General features: G+C 42.2%; 1 protein-coding gene across 2 annotated transcripts in view; it reads left to right on the top strand.

Moving 5' to 3' along the window:
- MORC3 (MORC family CW-type zinc finger 3) overlaps positions 1–19,947 on the top strand; it is a 55,195-nt gene that overhangs the window by 4,751 nt on the left and 30,497 nt on the right. The window contains exons 2-8 of one of the 2 annotated variants that reach the window (XM_032174370.2): positions 8,944–9,016; positions 11,174–11,306; positions 12,019–12,233; positions 13,052–13,199; positions 15,656–15,803; positions 18,835–18,963; positions 19,174–19,293. In XM_032174370.2, the coding sequence (XP_032030261.1) occupies positions 8,944–9,016; positions 11,174–11,306; positions 12,019–12,233; positions 13,052–13,199; positions 15,656–15,803; positions 18,835–18,963; positions 19,174–19,293 (966 nt within the window). The remainder of the gene's footprint in view (positions 1–8,943; positions 9,017–11,173; positions 11,307–12,018; positions 12,234–13,051; positions 13,200–15,655; positions 15,804–18,834; positions 18,964–19,173; positions 19,294–19,947) is intronic. The other variant, XM_032174371.2, reaches the window with a different exon arrangement.

Genomic DNA, 19,947 nt, shown 5'->3' with positions numbered 1-19,947 from the left:
ACTGTGTATTGTTTTTGGTTTCTAATTTTAAACACTTTCAAATGTCTCGAAACAGCCTTCTCACTTTTTTTTTTTTTTGAGCTGGAGTTTCACGCTTGTTGCCCAGGCTGGAGTGCAGTGGCATGATCTCAGCTCACTGCAATCTCCGCCTCCCAGGTTCAAGCAGTTCTCCTGCCTCAGCCTTCCAAGTAGCTGGGATTACAGGCATGCACCACCATGCCTGGCTAATTTTTTGTATTTTTAATAGAGATGGTGTTTTACCATGTTGGCCTGGCTGGTCTTGAACTCCTGACCTCAAGTGATGCACCCACCTCGGCCTCCCAAAGTGCTGGGATTACAGGCGTGAGCCACTGCGCCTGGCAGCCTTCTCACATTTTTAAGTGAGACACTAAAAGCTGACTGGAAGATTTTCATACGTGAATAGAGCTAGTCCTTTGGTGGGCTTCACTGTTGGGTGATCACATAGGAAGGAGTCATTTTGTTGGGGGTGCTCTAGGTATTTGTAGACCATAAAAAATGGGAACTGTTGGACCATAAGATAAGTATATTTTTAAGAACTGAAAATTTTAAAAAGTAATTTTAAAAAATGAGAGCAACAAAAACAAGATGCTATCCAGAAAGGCCAGGCGGAATTGTTAAAGAACCAAATAGAACTTCGAGAAATCAGCTTCCCAAGGAGGCATTCTACATCTGGTCTCCTGCCATGGCATAATTCTGGCTGCTAGCTCTTGGAAGTTGGCATGAAAGGGAGAAAGGCGTATCACATTGTTCAGTTTGCTAACTTGCTGTTTGATTATTTATTATTGTAATAAAACACATGTAGCAAACAATTTATGCTAACCATTTTAAAGTTTCGATTCAGTAGTGCTAAGTACATTCACACTGTTGTGTAATAACCAGTCTCCAGAACTCTTCTTGTTGGGAAACTAAAACCCTGTACCCAGCACCTGACAAACACCATTCTACTTTCTGTCTAGGAATTGACTACAGTAGTCCCCCCTTATCTGCAGTTTTGCTTTCTTCAGTTTTAATTACCCAAGGTCAACCATGGTCTGAAAGTATTAAATGGAAAATTGTAGAAATAGTTCATAAATTCTAAACTGCCCCCATATGAGTAGCACCTGGAATGTGAATCATCCCTTTGTCCAGTGTGTCCACACTGTGGATATATGCTGCCAACCTATTAGTCACTTAGTAGCTGTGGGGTGTCAGATTCTCTGTCGTTGTATCATTCTATTTTATTATTAAATTATTGTTAATTTGGGCGCAGTGGCGCACGCATCAGCACTTTGGGAGGCCAATGCAGGGGGATCACTTGAGGTCAGGAGTTCGAGACCAGCCTGGCCAACCTGGTGAAATGCAGTCTCTACTAAAAATACAAAAATTATTTGGGCATGGTGGCGGGTGCCTGTAATCCCAGCTACTTGGGAGGCTGAGGCGGGAGAATCGCCTGAACCCGGGAGGTGGAGGTTGCAGCGAGCTGAGATCGCACCATTGCACTCTAGCCTGGGCAACAAGAGCGAAACTTATTCTCCAAAAAAAAAAAAAAAAAAAAAAAAAAAAAAAAATTATTGTTAATTTGGCCAGGCTTGGTGGCTTATGCCTGTAATCCCAGCACTTTGGGAGGCTAAGGCGGGCAGATCACTTGAGATCAGGAGTTTGAGACCAGCCTGGCCAACATGGTGAAACCCCATCTTTACCAAAAATCCAACAAATTAGCTGGGCATGGTGGCACACAACCGTGGTCCCAGCTACCCCGGAGGCTGAGGCAGGAGAATCACTTGAACCTGAAGGTGAAGGTTGCGGTGAGCCACATCACCGCACTCCAGCCTGGACAACAGAGCAAGACTCCATCTCTATATAAATAAATAATGTTTATTTCTTACTGTGCCTTATTTGTAAGTTGAACTTTATCATACGTTTGTATAGGAAAAAATCATAGCATATATATGGTTTGGTACCATTTGCAGTTTTAGGAATCCACTGAAGGTCTTGAGATGCATTCTCTGAGGATAAAGGGAGACTGCTATACTCATATCAGTGGAATTATACAATATTTGACTTGTGACTGCCTTATTTCATTAATGTCTTCACGGTTCATCCATGTTGTAGTGTGCGTTAGGATTTCTTTCTTTGCTTAAGGTGAATATTTTATTGTATGTCAGAAGACAACATTATAAATTTAAAGTTTTTTTTTTTTTTTTTTTTTTTTTTTTTGAGACCGAGTCTCGCTCTGTTGCCTAGGCTGGAGTGCATTGGCGCGATCTCAGCTGACTGCAACCTCTGCTTCCCAGGTTTAAGCGATTCTTGTGCCTCAGCCTCCCGAGTAGCTGGGATTACAGGCACCTGCCACCATGCCCGGCTAATTTTTGTATTTTTAGTAGAGACGGGTTTTGCCATGTTGCCCAGGCTGGTCTTGAACTCCTGACCTCAGGTGATCCGCCCACCTCAGCCTCCCAAAGTGGCCAGCGCACCCGGCCTCAAATTTAAAGATCTTAATTGGCTTTATTTCGTTTTCTTTTTTTTTGAGACAGAGACTCCCAGGCTGGAGTGCAGTGGTGAGATCTCTCACTCACTGCAACCTCTTCCTCCTGTGTTCAAGCAATTCTCCTGCCACAGCCTCCTGAGTAGCTGGGATTACAGGCGCTCATCACCACGCCTGGCTAATTTTTTTGGCTTTTGGTAGAGATGGAGTTTTGCCATCTTGGCCAGGCTCATCTCCTAACTTCAAGTGTTCTGCCCACCTCAGCCTCCCAAAGTGCTGGGATTACAGGAGTGAACCACTGTGCTTGGCCTTTATTTCCTATTCTAGAATTGGGCAACACTTCTTCCATAAAATACAATAAGTGTTCCAGTGAACTGAACAGAGGAGGTTGGCTTTGTAAACAGAAAAAGGCTGAAAGAAAGCAGAAACAAAGAACAAAAAGCAGATATGTCATTTCAAAGTTAAAAACAATAGATAAATAACTGACTGACATCAGGTTACTTTTTGTTGTAAAACAACAAAATGGAGGGAACTTATTTATCATACCAGTTGATGACTGAAACTGGCCTGTTTGGTAAATTGGCTGTTATCTCCCTTGATTTCTCTGAAGGTCAGATAACAACTTACTTTCAGTTTGGTGACTGAAATTTTAGCATGGGTGACTCCATTTTGATTTTTAGTCTGTTTTTGGAGGCCTAGAGCAGGAGATTAGTCCAAAACAGTGGCCTCCTTTTTTTTTTTTTTTTCTGAGACAGAGTCTTGGTCTTTGCCCAGTCTGGAGTGCAGTGGCATGATCTTGGCTCACTGCAGCCTCCGCCTCCTGGGTTCAAGTGATTGCCATGCCTCAGCCACCCAAGTAGCTGGGATTACAGGTGTGTGCCACCAGGCCTAGCTAATTTTTGTATTTTTAGTAGAGATGGGGTTTCACCATGTTGGCCAGGCTGGTCTCAAACACCTGACGTCAAGTGATCCACCTGCCTCGGCCTCCCAAAGTCCTGGGATTATAAGCGTGCGCCACCACGCCCAGCTGTCCTATATTTTTTATTTCACATTTACATACATTTGATATGATCAAAAATGTATATTTGTTCTTTGTCCTGGTTCTTGGCACTGGAGCTCCTGAAATCTTTGGTATTTCCTGATAACCATGGGTGGAACATCTTTTGTTATTTATAATAATAAGCACCCCCCCTTTTTTTTTAACCACACCTGAGTTTATGCTCCCTCTGTCGCCCAGGCTGGAGTGCAGTGGTGCGATCTCAGCCCATCGCAGCCTCCACCTACTGGGTTCAAGTGATTCTCCTGCTTCAGCCTCCCCAGTGGCTGGGACACAGGCACGCACCACCACACCTGGCTATTTTTTGTATTTTTAGTAGAGACGAGGTTTCGCCATGTTGGCCAGTCTGGTCTTGAACTCCTAACTTCAGGTGACCTACTCACCCTCCCAAAGTGGTGGAATTACAGGCATGAGCCACCGCGCCTGGCTAGTTTTTTGTATTTTCAATAGAGACAGGGTTTCACCATGTCAACAAGGCTGGTCTTGTACTCCTGACCTCAGGTGATCCGCCCACCTCAGCCTCCCAAAGTGCTGGGATTACAGGTGTGAGCCACTGGGCCCAGGCTGTAATATCCTTTACATTGTATCTTTTAGCTTCCCTGGGCAACACTGGAAGAAGAATTGTCTTGGACCACACATACATAAAATATGCTAACGATAGCTGATGAGGTAAAAAAAAAAAAATGATAACAATAGCTGATGAGCTACAACAACAACAAAAAAATCACGAAAGAAACTTCATAACGTTTTAAGAAAGTCTACAGGCCGGGCAGGGTGGCTCATGCCTGTAATCCCAGCACTTTGGGAGGCGGAGGTGGGCGGATCGCCTGAGGTCGGCAGTTCGAGACCAGCCTGGCCAGCATGGTGAAATCACGTCTCTACCAAAAATACGAAAAAATTAGCTGGGCGTGGTGGCAGTTGCCTGTAATCTCAGTTACTTGGGAAACTGTGGCAGGAGAATCGCTTGAACCCGGGAGGCAGAGGTTGCAGTGAGCTGAGATCGTGCCATTGCACTGGGCAACGGAGCGAGACTCCATCTCAAAAAAAAAGAAGAAAGTTTACAAATTTGTGTTGGGCTGCATTCAAAGCTGTCCTGGGCCACGTGCATCCCACGGGCTGAGGGTTGGACAGGCTTGCTTACAATGAATCAGTGTTTTTTTGGGTTTTGTGAGCATTATTATAGCACATTATCAAACATAAAAAGGGGAATCATGTGAATGCCCAATTTATGGTTGGTCTGTCAGAAGTACAGGAGGTTCTAAGGGTTTATAGTAGTTGACTAATAATTTTCTCCTTGTTTTGGTAGTATAAACCAAAAATAAAATTCTAAGCCTCTTTCAACCATCTGAATGGACATCCTTCTCAGCCAGGGCACTCTTAACATTTAATCTGAAAGACTAGTTCAGGCCATGACAGGAAGTTGGGGTCAGACCTGCTTTATTATACCTCTCTGGCATAACATCACATAACAAGGAAAGAAATAAAAATAATTCTAAATAGATTTCCTTGTCATATCTTGAAATTGCCTTGCAAAGTTTGTCTCTTGTGAAAAAAATGTACATTGTGTCGAGAATCCTCTTTTCCCTTTTTTTTTTGTTTTTTTTGTTTTGTTTTGTTTTTGAGATGGAGTTTCACTCTTGTTGCCCAGACTAGAGTGCAATGACCTGATCTCAGCTCACTGTAACCTCCGCCTCCTGGGTTCAAGCAATTCTCCTGCCTCAACCTCCCAAGTAGGTGAGATTACAGACATGAGCCACCAGGCCTAGCTAATTTTATATTTTCAGTAAAGATGGGGTTTCATCATGTTGGTCAGGCTGGTCTCGAACTGCTGACCTTGGGTGATCCACCAGCCTTGGCCTCCCAAAGCGCTGGGATTACTGGTGTGAGCCACCAGACCCGTCCTGAGCCACCGCACCCGGCCATTCCCTTTGTTTTTTTCTTTCCAGATCCAGGAGATAATCAATTAAGAGTCAGGCACCCTTTTCAGTCTCATAAGAAAACATTTTACAGCCTCTTCTGTCTTATGCTTGCTAGCTAAGAGCTTCCTCTGCATAGTAAAACTTTGGTCTCCACAATCCTTGTCTTAACTCAAACATTTCCTGTCTGTTGATCCCAGGTCCTTAGACAAACTCAACCAACCTTCAACCAGAAAATGTTTAAATTTACCTATAGCCTGGAAGTCCCCACTTTGACTTGTCTCGCCTTTCTGAACCAAACCAATGTACATCTTAAATGTATTTCATTGATATCTCATACCACCCTAAAATATATAAAACCAGGCTGCACCCCGACCACCTCAGGCACATGTTCTTAGGACCACCTGAGGGCTGTGTCATGGGCCATGGTCACTCATATTTGGTTCAGAATAAATGTCTTCAAATATTTTACAAAGTTTGACTCTTTTTCGTCGACAGTAGCCAGAGGTTTTACACCCCAAGGCCATGTCCCATGGTTAAGATGTAGAGTGGGGGAGGAGTATATCATTCTTTTATCAGTGGTAGAATGATATTTGTACAGGGGAGGAAGTGGGACAGGAAGATTTTCCTGATGGCTCACTTTTGAGAAAAGACTTCTTGTGCAAGATGAAGAGCTGGAAATTTAGTTTCATTAAGAACTGTTTGTGATGTGTGTTTTAGAAAGTCTGAGTTACCTGTACTCCATATTTCATGGATGTATGCTGTATTATATGATGTCTGCCAGAGAAAGTCTGAATTGCATCTATACCAGTTTGAACAGTCTTCTTCAGGATACTGTTTCTCACTTGTGTGCTTCAACTTAATGGTAAATGAAGGTTTTGGAATTGTCCAGAAGCAAGTGTGGACAGAGGAGAAGTAGACCTTTCTGACACCTTGTGGCAGCACGTGAGCACTACAGATGTGGTTGGCTTGATCTATACAGTCTAATCATATTTTTAGGGCTCTTCACACTGCAAAGTGCTTTCCACCTTTTTTCCCCTTATTAGAAGAGAATCTGTTCAGAATGAACAAAAAAATTGCATGAAAATTCTCTGCATACTGAAATTTTTAAGGCTCTGCCTTTTAAAACTACTTGTGTGTTTTTGGCCAGGCATGGTGGCTCACGCCTGTAATCCCAGCACTTTGGGAGACCGAGGCGGGCAGATCACGAGGTCAGGAGATTGAGACCATCCTGCCTAACACGGTGAAACCCCGTCTTTACTAAAAATACAAAAAATTAGCCAGGCATGGTGGTGGGCGCCTGTAGTCCCAGCTCCTCGGGAGGCTGAGGCAGGAAAATGGTGTAAGTAAACCCGAGAGGCGGAGCTTGCTTGCAGTGAGCCGAGATTGGCGCCACTGCATTCCAGCCTGGGCAACAGAACGAGACTCCATCTCAAAAAAAAAAAAAACCAAAAAACAAACAAACAAAAAAACTACTTGTGTGTTTTTATACATTTGATACGTACCACTACTCAGGAATTTAGAGAGTTCCCAATAGCAAGAGGTTGACTGGCATATTCTTCCATAATGAATTGTGAGTAAAATCAGACATAAAAGCCTTGGGAATTAAGATGCAATGCAAATTTGTTGCACTGTGTTCAAACGAAAAACCTTAGACAAGTTAAAGTTTTATTGAGCAAAGAATGATTCAAGAATTGGGCACATTGGGCATAGTGGCCCACTCCTGCAATCCTAGCACTTTGGGAGGCCGATGTGGGAGGATCACTTGAGGCTGGGAGTTGGAGACCAGCCTGGGCAACATAGTGAGACTCCTGTCTCTACAAAAAAGTATAAAATTAGCCAGGCATAGTGGTCCATGCCTGTGGTCCCAGCTACTCAGGAGGCTGAGGGAGGAGAATCACTTGAACTCAGGAGTTCAAGGTTTCAGTGAGCTATGATTGCACTACTGCACTGCAGCCTGGGCAGCAGGGAGAGACTATCTCTTAAAAAAATAAGAGGCTGGGTGTGGTGGCTTACACCTGTAATCCCAGCACTTTGGGAGGCCGAAGTGGGTGAATCACTTGAGGCCAGGAGTTTGAGGCCAGCCTGGTCAACATGGCGAAACTCCTTATCTACTAAAAATACAAAAAATTAGCCATGTGTGGTGGTGCGCACCTGTAATCCCAGCTACTCGGGAGTCTGAGGCAGGAGAATCGCTTGAACCCAGGAGGCAGAAGTTGTAGTCAGCCGAGATTGTGCCACTGCACTACAGCCTAGGTGACAGAGCGTGATTCTGTCTCAGAAAAAAATAAGACAGGCTTCAGAACCGGAACAGGTTCTAAGCACTCTGGCCTGCAACGTGATCAGGCAATACTTATGGACAAAACAAAAGTGAGGTACAGAAATAGTTTAATTGGTTGCAGCTTGGCATTTTGCCTTATTTGAATCAGCTGGTGACCTGTGATTGACTGAAGATGGGATTCTGTAATTGACTGAGACTCAGCTGTTTGTTACTGGAGTACAAATTGTCCTAAGTTAGAAGAATTTGTACAGTTAGTTTTCATACTGTTAGGTTGTAGTTCCTTATGTACTGACTGGAGTATGGAGGCATCCTCAGGCCAAGTTTAGTTTAGTTTAACCATTGGAACTCTTTTTTTTTTTTTTTTGAGATGGAGTCTCGCTCTGTTGCCCAGGCTGGAGTGCAGTGGCATGATCTCGGCTCACTGCAAGCTCCACCTTCTGGGCTCACGGCATTCTCCTGCCTCAGCCTCCCGAGTAGCTGGGACTACAGGCGCCCGCCACCACGCCCAACTACTTTTTTTGTATTTTTAGTAGAGACGGGTTTCACCGTGTTAGCCAGGATGATCTCAGTCTCCTGGCCTCGTGATCTGCCCGGCTCGGCCTCCCAGAGTGGTGGGATTACAGGCATGAGCCACCGCACCTGGCCAACAATTGGAACTCTTATTTGAATTCTTTGAAGAGTTTGTAGATGTATACTACTGCACTGCTACAAGTTCAGCTATAATGAACTTGGAGTAAATAATGAAGTCACAGTGCCAGAAAAACTTATTGATCAAGCACAGTTAAGTTTATTAGGCCTGATACACGCAGGAGAAAATGCCTCCTTGACAAAGTCTTAGTTGTGTCTCAGAATAGAGAAATTAGGAGATGGTGTTTATAGGATTTTAGGGCCTTGGCTGAATCATTTTAAGGTAGGTCTTGGCAAGGTAGGTCCCTGTTTGGAATTGGACAGTTATGACATTTTAGACATAAAGAGGGCAAGGGTTTTGAACCAAATCTTGGTGAGTAAGCTGTTTAGTTGGTTCCCAATGTTATCTTCCAAGAATCATATATTCTAGATTGTATCTTCCAGATGTATCCTGGAGCAAGCAGCTAAGTCGCTTTTGTTTGGTCTCAATGTTGTTTAATACAGGGATAAAAATACTGGTTTTTATTTTCAAAAGTAAGACCTGAATTAATTTACATGAACCTTTTGTTTGTTTCAGCTTTGCCCGAAGTTTTTACATACAAATTCTACTAGTCACACCTGGCCATTCAGTGCAGTTGCTGAATTAATAGGTATGTAGTTTGACATTTCATATACCATTTGTTGCTTACAATTGTAGTTTTTTTTTTTTTTTTTTTGGAGACGGAGTCACACTCTGTCGCCCAGGCTGGAGTGCAGTGGTGCAGTCTCGGCCCACTGCAAGCTCCACCTCCTTGGTTCACGCTATTCTCCTGCCTCAGCCTCCTGAATAGCTGGGACTACAGGCGCCTGCCACCATGCCCAGCTAATTTTTTTGTATTTTTTTAGTAGAGACGGGGTTTCACCATGTTAGCCAGGATGGTCTTGATGTCCTGACCTCGTGATCCGCCCGCCTCAACCTCCCAAAGTGCTGGGATTACAGGTGTGAGCCACCGTGCCCGGCCTACAATTATAATTTTAAAAACCTTTTATTGAAAACTTAGTACAAGTGTCCTTTTTTTAAAAAAAAAGCATGTCTTGGCCAGGCACTTGAGGCTAGGAGTTCAGGACCAGTCTGGGCCACATAGTGAGATACAGTCATTACAAAAATACTTTAAAAATCAGCTGGGTATGGTGGTGCAGGCCTGTGGTCCCAGCTACTCAGGAGGCTGAGGTGGGAGGATCACGTGAGACTGGGAAGTCGAGGCTGCAATGAGCCGTGATTGTGCCATTGCATTCCAGCCTGGGCAGGCGACAAAGCAAGAAAAAAAACAAATACCTTGAATGATAACATTAATGATAAAAATTACATAGCATAACAGCTATTCACATGGATGTCAGATTAGTCACTGTTCAGCTTTCTCTTTAATACTACTCAAGTATTTCATAGTGTTTAGGATTTACTTTGCTAAGTTCCTCAAGTGTTTATTTTGAAAATATTTTTATTCTTATTATAAAAGTAAACAGTGAGAATTATGGGGAGTTTGTTTGTTTATTCTGAGACGAGGTCTCACCATGTTGTCCAGGCTGGTCTCAAACTCCTGGGCTCAGGCAATCCTCCCACCTCAGCCTCAGGAGTATCTGGGATTACAAGTGTGCACCACAGTGACTGGCAGAATTATGTTTATTAGTAGCACAAAAGTATATGTAACATACAGCATGGATTCATTTTTCTGGTATCAGTAGGAGGATTAGTATTGTGTTAGGTATGTGATAAATTCTTGCTTCTTTCAATAAATGGGAAGTTTAAGGTTTAGGATTGTATTTTAACAGCATTTCAGTGAACGTGAGAAAGCGGCAAGGTTGTGGTCTGATTTGCATTTATGGGTCACGATTTTTTTCTTTTTTTCTTTTCTTTTTTTTTTGAGATGGAGTCTCGCTCTGTCGCTCAGGCTGGAGTGCAGTGGCGCGGTCTCGGCTCACTGCAAGCTCCGCCTCCTGGGTTCATGCCATTCTCCTGCCTCAGCCTCCTGAGTAGCTGGGATTACAGGCACCCGCCACCATGCCTGGCTAATTTTTTGTATTTTTTTTTTTTTTTTTTTTAAATCCAGATGGGATTTCACCCTGTCTGCCAGGCTGGTCTCAAACTCCTGACCTCAGGTGATCCACCCACCTCAGCCTCCCAGAGTGCTGGGATTACAGACGTGAGTCACCATGGTCAGCCTTTTTTTTTTTTTTTTTTTTTTGAGACAGAGTCTTGCTGTGTTGCCCAGGCTAAAGTGCAGTGACACGATCTCCGCTCACTGCATCCTCTGCCTCCCAGGCTGGAGCGATTCTCCTGTCTCAGCCTCTGGATTAGCTGGGACTACAGGCATGTGCCACCATGCCTGGAGGATTTTTGTATTTTTTAGTAGAGATGGGGTTTCACCATGTTGGCCAGGCTGGTCTCAAACTCCTGACCTCAGGTGATCTGCCCGCCTCAGCCTCCCAAAGTGCTAGGATTACAGGCGTGAGCCACCACACGCAGACTTAGTCCGTCTTTTAATCATCTCTGCAGTGTAGTGATTTTTCTTCCTTTGTACTTCTTTGGTGTGCTGGGTACCAGTCTTTGCTGTCTCTTTAACATGGAGGGTGTTAATTCTGTAATAGTCAATTAATATATACCAGGATGCAGTTTATTTTCATGTTCTTAAATCATAGGAATTGCTAAAAATTGCAGCTTTTAAAGTTGTCTTAAAACATAGTCTTCTATTGCTTCTTATAGATTGTTCTGAACTAATTGCTCTTTTTAAAGTGTAAAATCAGAATTTCTTCAAACTTGTGTTTCTCAGATAACGCTTATGATCCTGATGTGAACGCTAAACAAATATGGATTGACAAAACAGTGATAAATGAGCATATATGCTTGACATTCACCGACAATGGGAATGGTATGACTTCTGATAAATTACATAAAATGCTAAGGTAGGTAAAAATGTGCCACACTTCTTAAAATTGTTGCTTTTACCTAAAGGGTTTTCCATGCCATACTTACTATTCTTGGTTTTTGTTTTTTGAAATGAAATGCTGTATGTACAGTGTGAGCTGTTCTCTAAGCATGATTTTCTGCTACTGGTAGATGATGAGTCAATCCTCACCACTCTCATCACCTACCCCACCCTACTTCCAACTCCCTAAAAGTCCACCATTCCTTTAGAGTTATATCAATTACTGATAACTTTAGTGTAAGTTAGGTTTAACCATTGTTTGTAATAAAACCTACCACTTTGTTGGGAGTAACTTTTAGAGGAAGAGAGTCATGGGGTGAAATCTCACAGTCCTGGGAGCATGGGTTATACTCAGCTATTTAGTCAGGGTGTGCCAGCGATGAGTTTCCATGTTAGTACTTGTGATCCTTTTTCTCCCCTGTAATGTAGATTTGGTTTCCTTCATTTCAGAGCTGGGAAAACATGTCAAGATACATTAAAAGTAATCTGCCCAATACATAAAAAATCAACAACAACAAAAAAGTAATCTGCCTAAGATTATACAGCTAGGAAGGGTGAGGCCAGTATTTGAACCCAGGCTTTTTACTTGATATTACAATTAATGAATTTTTAAAAAAAGATTATAGGTATTTATTTATTTATTTTTTATTATAGGTATTTATTTTTAAAAATCTTTATTTTCTTCTTAGCTTCGGCTTCAGTGACAAAGTCACCATGAATGGTCATGTCCCGGTTGGATTATATGGAAATGGCTTCAAGTCGGGTTCTATGCGTCTGGGTAAAGACGCAATCGTTTTTACCAAAAATGGAGAAAGCATGAGCGTGGGCCTTTTGTCTCAGACCTACTTGGAAGTCATAAAAGCGGAGCATGTTGTTGTTCCAATAGTGGCATTCAACAAGCACCATATCCTTTTGGTTGTGAAATAAAAGCTGTGGAGAAACTGAAGAAATAATTTGGAAACATTCTATGTTTTTGCCTTCTTCCAAATTATTCCCTTTGAATAACACCTATTCCATTTCTTACCTCTGTCCTCTGCATTTACCCTACACCTGAGGCTAAGGGTTTGTCCCTTTCTCTTCTCTGTTGGAATCCTACTATGGAAATACTCAACATTTTATGTTAAACTTCCCATGGCTCTTCTCTTTACTTCAGGGTTATTGTAGACTAGTAAGACTTTATGGTCTGGCTTGAAAATTTGACTAGTGACCACGAAAGGCAGGATAACTTGAGGAAAATGCCTTTCGTATGAACACGTTGGAATATTGGAAAGAAGTTAGTTAGGAATAATAACCTGCTCATTTTTTATTCTTCTTGATGTTCGTTTGAATCAAACCGCCATGTTAAAACTTAGAAAATAGGCCGAGCTCGGTGGCTGATGCCTGAAATTCCACCACTTTGGGAGGCCAAGACAGAAGGATTGCTTGAGCCCAGAATTTCGAGACCAGCCCAAGCAACGTAAGGAGACCCTATCTATCTCTACAAAAAAAAATTAAAAATTAGCTGGTCGTGATGGTGGGTGCCTGTGGTCCCAGCTAGGCTGCAGTTAGCCTTGATCATGTTACTGCACTCTAGCCTAAGCAATAGTGAGACCCTATCTCACAAAAAAACCTTATAAAATTATTTACAAATAGCTTTTCTGTTATTTAAGTTTATAGAGTTGGTTTTCATATTGTAATTATGAAAAATATGTTATCAGTCTGAGTCTTTAACTTATGATATACGACAGATGATTAATTTAGCAGAATCAAAAGCCAGCCTTGCTGCAATTCTGGAACATTCTCTGTTTTCCACGGAACAGAAGTTACTGGCAGAACTTGATGCTATTATGGGCAAGAAGGGGACGAGGATCATCATTTGGAATCTTAGAAGGTAAATGTGGACATAGATGTTGACCGTTTGGGAAGTAAAGTGTATGTGCAGGTTGGTGTCGTTATATTCATCTCTCGTTACACACAGTAGAAATACATGGAAAGGTACTCATTTTTTGGTGTAGTTACTGATTTGTCTTTTCCCAGGATATGTTATAGAGGCCATTTCAGCTTCAATTTGAGATATTTTCATATTGTTAAAAAAATTTTTCCTTTTTTTTTTTTTGAGACAAAGTCTCACTCTTGTCCCCCAGGCTGGAATGCGATGGCGCAATCTCAGCTGATGCAACCTCCGCCGCCTGGGTTTAAGTGATTCTCCTGCTTCAGCGCCCCGAGTAGCTGGGATTGCAGGCGCCTGCCACCACGCCTGACTAATTTTTGTATTTTAGTTGAGACGAGGTTTCACCATGTTGGCCAGGCTGGTCTAGAACTCCTGACCTCAGGTGATCCACCCGCTTCGGCCTCCCAAAGTGCTGGGATTACAGGCGTGAGCCACCACGCCTGGCCAAAAAAAAAAAAAAAAAATTTATATCCCTGCCATTCGGTCTCCATTAGCACTCTATTCTCTCTCATTTATTCCACCCCCTCTTCTCAAAAAAAAAAAAAAAAAAGAAAAAAAGCAATGAGAAGACAAATTTAGGAGGATAAATCTTTCTTCATTGTGTCCATTACTTAAAACTAAAAGTGATGTAGCACCTGATGAGAAAAGTAATATAGGTGAGATTTTTGTGTTGCTAAAATTTATAATCCTTTATCTTTGTGAGGATAAAATCCTTTGCAAATAAATTTTAAAATTTAAGACTAATGTCTAATACTGAAAGATCTAAAACATACTGAATCACAGGAATAAAGCACAGGTAGTGATAAGCCTAAAGAACTGAAAAAACTTGTGCTATTCTGATACCTGAATTCGTTTTTCTTGCTTTCACTTCCCTACCCCTCCTTCTCCTGGAGGATTTTTTTCAATTATACTTTCTGAGGTAATTGTAGATTCATGTGTAGTTGTAAGAAGTAATACAGAGATCTTAGGTACACTTCATTCAGTTTCCCCTGGTGGCAACATCTAACAAAACTATAGTACAGCCGGGCGCAGTGGCTCACGCCTGTAATCCCAGCACTTTGGGAGGCCGAGGCGGGTGGATCATGAGGTCAGGAGATCGAGACCATCCTGGCTAACACGGTAAAACCCCGTCTCTACTAAAAATACAAAAAATTAGCCGGACGCAGTGGCGGGCACCTGTAGTCCCAGCTACTAAGGAGGCTGAGGCAGGAGAATGGTGTGAACCTGGGAGGCGGAGCTTGCAGTGAGCCGAGATAGCACCACTGCACTCCAGCCTGGGCGAAAGAGCGAGACTCCGTCTCAAAAAAAAAAAAAAAAAAAAAATAGTACAGTAGTACTATTGATATTGACAGGATTTTGACATTGATACAGTCAAGATGCAGGACACTTTAGTCATCACAGGAATCCCTCATTGTTGCCCTTTTATAGCCATACCCACTTCCCTCATAACCCCACTTCCTCCTTAATCCCTAGCAACCTCTAATCTGTTCTCTATTTCTATAATTTTGCCATTTTAAGAATATTACATAAACAACATGGAAACCTTTTGGATTTGACTTTTTTCACTTAGCATAACTCTCTGGCGTTTTCCAGGTTCTTGTATGTATAGTTTGCACCTTTTTCTTTTTCTTTTTTTTTTTTCTTTTTTTTTGTGATGGAGTTTTCCTCTTTCCCCCAGGGTGGAGTGAAGTAGCGCCATCTCGGCTCACTGCAACCTCCACCCACTGGGTTCAAGCGATTCTGCTGCCTCAGCCTCCCAAGTAGCTGGGATTATAGGCACCCACCACCATGCCCAGCTAATTTTGGTATTTTTAGTAGAGACAGGGTTTTGCCATATTGACCAGGCTGGTCTTGAACTTCTGACCTCAGGTGATCCACACACCTCAGCCTCCCAAAGTGGTAGGGTTACAGGTGTGAGCCACCGCACCCAGCCAGTTTGCACCTTTTTCTTTCTGAGTAGTATTTCATTGTAGGTATGGAACCCAGTGTGTTTACCTATTCAAGACATCTGGGTTTATAGTTTTTGGATATTACAAATAAAGCTGTAAACATTTGTTTACACGGTTTTGTGGGAATATAGTCTTCATTTTTCTGAAATAAATATCCAGAAGTGTAATTGCTGTATCATATAGTACTTGCGTTTTATTTTCTTAGAAATGCCAGACTGTTTTCCTGAGTGTTTTCCTACCAGCAGTGTATGAGTGTTCCAGTTTCTCCACATCTTCCAGGATCCGTTTTCTTTCTTTTTCTCTTGCCTTTGCACCCCCAACCCCCGACTGACGTGCACCATGTGTAGGTTTATTTATTGGCTTACCTTTTTAATGACTTAACAGTGTTTGCTTGCTTATCTTGCTGTGAAGTTAAATTTTGGTTCTTTCTAAAAATTATTTTTACAGCTACAAAAATGCAACAGAGTTCGATTTTGAAAAGGATAAATATGATATCAGAATTCCTGAGGATTTAGATGAGATAACAGGGAAGAAGGGGTACAAGAAGCAGGAAAGGATGGACCAGATTGCCCCTGAGAGTGACTATTCCCTGAGGGTATGTATTCAGCTCTCTTTGTGGAAGTGAGAAAATCATTGAATCATGGTAGTGTTAGGAGAGGTCATGTTACCTGCTTGTGATAGAAAGGCTGCCAGTGCTCTCTGAATGAAAGTATCTCAGACATGATTTTCCCTGGCCCACTCAGCCTGGGCAACAGAGTGAGACTTTATCACACACACAAAAAAATTTAGTTAAACTGAATTAGCACACTGGTTGATTTATTTGTTTGGAAACCCTTTTTAAATTATGAAGTCATCAGGCCTAACAATGCTTGTAGTTTTTACTATATGCTGACGTTATTATCTTATTAGAATCAGTATATTAATCAGTATATGGTGGCCAGACTAATCAATTCAAAAAACAACAAATTCAAAGTCTTATTAAATTTTAACGTATTTGCCCGTGTGCGGTGGTTCACACCTGTAATCCCAGCACTTTGGGTGGCCAAGGTGGGTGGATCACAAGGTCAGTAGTTCAAGACCAGCCTGGCCAAGATGGTGAAACCCCGTCTCTACTAAAAATACAAAAATTAGTTGGGTGCGGTGGCAGGCACCTGTAATCCCAGCTACTCGGGAGGCTGAGGCAGGAGAATTGCTTGAATCTGGAGGTGGGGCAGTGGGGGCACAGAGGTTGCAGTGAGCCGAGATTGCACCACTGCACTCCAGCCTGGGCGACAGAGTGAGACGCCGTCACACACACAAAAACATTTAACGTATTCTAGAATGCATACCTTAATTGTCCTCCTAAAGCAATAAATTATAGACTATAGATAGATAAGGTACATTAATATAATTTTGTGATAAATGCCTCTAGGATTTTCCTTTTAGAAGTGAGATTTTTGTTTTTTGTTTTTCTTTTTGGAGATTACGTCTTTGGGTGTCACTCTCTCACCCAGGCTGGAGTGCAGCGGTGAGATCTCAGCTCACTGCAGCCTCTGCCTCCTGGCCCCAAGCAATCCTTCCACCTCAGCCTCCTGAGTAGCTGGGACTACAGGCATGTGCCACCACACCCCGCTATTTTTTTGTATTTTTGGTAGAGAAAGCGTTTCACCATGTTGTCCAGGCTAGTCTCAAACTGTTGGTCTCAAGCGATCCACCTGCCTCAGCCTCCCAAAGTGCTGGGATTACAGGTGTGAGCCACCGCACCTGGTCAAAATGAGTATCTGTTTAAAGAAATGGGCTAGGCACAGTGGCTAACACCTGTAATCCCAGCACTTTGGGAGGCAGAGACGGGTGGATCACCTGAGGTCAGGAGTTGGAGACCAGCCTGGCCAACATGGTGAAACCCTGTCTCTACTAAAAATAGAAAAATTAGCTGGGCACGGTTGCGGGAGCCTGTAATCCCAGCTGCTCAGGAGGCTGAGGCAGGAGAATCCCTTGAACCCAGGAGGCGGAGGTTGTGGTGAGCCAACACCGCACCATTGCACTCCATCCAGCCTGGGCAACAAGAGCGAAACTCCATCTCAAAAAATAAAAATAAAGAAAAGATTGGAGAAATTAATATCTTGATGTAACAATGTCGATAAATTAATATCAAGGTTTTTTGTTTGTTTGTTTGAGACGGAGTTTTGTTCTTGTTGCCCAGGCTGGAGTGCAATGGCATGATCTTGGCTCACCGCAACCTCTGCCTCCTGGGTTCAAGAGATTCTCCTGCCTCAGCCTCCCAAGTAGCTAGGATTACAGGCATGCGCCACCATGCCCGGCTAATTTTGCATTTTTAGTAGAGACAGGGTTTCACCATGTTGGCCAGGCTGGTCTTGAACTCCCGACCTCAGGTGATCTGCCTGCCTCAGCCTCACAAAGTGTTGGGATTACAGGCATGAACCACCGTGCCTGGCCAATATCAAGCTTTTTAGTTGTTTTGATAAAGACATGTGATACTAACTTTTTGCTTGCTTGCTTTTTTTTTTTTTTTTTTTTTTGTGAGACAGAGTCTCACTCTGTTGCCCAGGCTGGAGTGCAGTGGCGTGATCTCGGCTCACCATAACCTCCAGCTCCTGGATTCAAGAGATTCTTCTGGCACAGCCTCCTGAGTAGCCAGGACTACAAGCATGCGCCACCCTGCCTGGCTAATTTTTGTATTTTTAGTAGAGACAGGGTTTCACTATGTTAGCCAGGCTTGTCTTGAACTCCTGACCTCGTGATCCGCCCACCTCAGCCTCCCAAAGTGCTGGGATTACAGGCATGAGCCACCTCACCTGGCCACTTTTTGCTTTATTTCTTATGTTGATACTGTTCTCTAATCCCAAGCTGTGGATGTATTTGTCATTTACAGATTTTTCATGTAATTTTTACTAAGGTCTTAGCAATTACATTATTAGTAATAGTAAATAGCAGTATTACTATTTACTAAAATAGTAAATAGCAGATACTTACTATTTCTTGATGTATCCTAATGTGTTCCTAGTGTTGAAAAAGTCTTACTCAAGTATGAAACAAATTCAGAGGCAGCCAGAGAAGATGGTATGGTTTTAGTACACTACAAAATACAGTGTTTTTTAAATGACACAAAGCACCACTTCTTTTGAAAATAAGAGTCAGGAAAAGTAGGAGAAATGTTTAAGTTTTAGTTTTGTGTTGAATCTTTTTTTTCTGAGGTGGGGGGTCTCCCTCTGTCCCCCACACTGGAGTGCAGTGGTGTGATCTCGGCTCACTGCAGCCTCCACCTCCGTACTTGACAGAAAAATCAGAAAATGTACCTTTTTGTACATATATACATTTTTAAAAATTAAAATATGATCATACCATACGTGCTGTTTTGTAATCTTTTTCACTCAGTAATAAATATATCAGTGTCTGTATAGATCAGTTGATTGTATTCTGCAAGTCATTTTTACTGGCTGCGGTATATTGAGCTTATTTTTAATGAAAAATAACCAAATCAGAATAACATACAGCTTTGTAGCCTGTTTATTGAAGAGTTAATTGGTCTTTTATCAAGTTAATAGGAGAGCTTCTGTGTAAATCCATGTCTAAGTAATAGTGAACAAACCTGTAGATAACTAACTTCTTGTTATGTTATTTTCCAGGCTTATTGCAGTATATTATATCTAAAGCCAAGAATGCAGATCATCCTACGTGGACAGAAAGTGAAGACACAGCTGGTTTCGAAGAGTCTTGCCTACATCGAACGTGATGTTTATCGACCCAAATTTTTAGTATCCTTTTTCTTTTTATGATTCCTTATAGAGATATGTTAGTCAGGTGTATTCTCTTTTGCCTCTTTCCCCTTATATGCTGATAGGGATTCTACTCTGCTCTAGCTTTGCCCTCCTTTGTGTGCTTTTGGACTTACCAAGTAATGAAATAGAAAGGATGATTTGAACTGAGTGAGGTGTTGTGTTCAAAATTTACCTTAATATTTTAAGTCTAAAACAGTGAGAATTACCTTTGGATTCAACTGCAGAAATAAAGATCATTATGGGATAATGATGTATCACAGAAATAGACTCATCAAAGCTTATGAAAAAGTTGGATGTCAGTTAAGGGTAAGCTTTATTTTTTATTTGAAAAGAAAATGTCTATTTTCCATAAAAGTTAGGATAATATACGCTCTTGAGTCAAATGTTAAATGATTTTATTGTACCTTTCGCCTATAGCTTTTTAATGTAAATTTGTAAAAAATAACACTATGGTATTTGAACTTTTATTAACTCCCCTCCCCTCTCCTCCCCTGCCCTCTCCTTTCCTTTCCCTTCCTTTTTTTTTGAGACGGAGTCTCACTCTTGCCCAGGCTTCAGTGCAGTGGCACAGTCTCGGCTAAACTCACTGCCACATTCACTCTGCTTCACCTCCAATATTGGACTACAGATCCACCACCTGTTTTTTTTTTTTTTTTTTTTTTTTGAGACAGATCTTGTGTCCCCAGGCTGGATCATGGCAATACCCGTCACTGCACCTCCCTCTGGTTCAACAATTCCTCCTCACCTTCAATACTGGACTGCAGCCATCCCGGCTAATTTTGTATTTTATAGACGATTCACTATGTCGGCCACATGGTCTTGACTCTGACCTGGTGACTGCCTGCCTCACCTCCAAATTCTGGATTACAAGACCACCACTCACCAATTGTTTTGTATTTTATAGAGACAGGCTTGTCCCAAACTCCTGACCTCAGGTGATCCACCCGTCTCAGCCTCCCA

This window comes from Hylobates moloch, unplaced genomic scaffold (genome assembly GCF_009828535.3).
Source record: "Hylobates moloch isolate HMO894 unplaced genomic scaffold, HMol_V3 SCAFFOLD_14, whole genome shotgun sequence".
Classification (NCBI taxonomy): domain Eukaryota; kingdom Metazoa; phylum Chordata; class Mammalia; order Primates; family Hylobatidae; genus Hylobates; species Hylobates moloch.
This window is presented reverse-complemented; position numbering and strand designations above follow the sequence as displayed.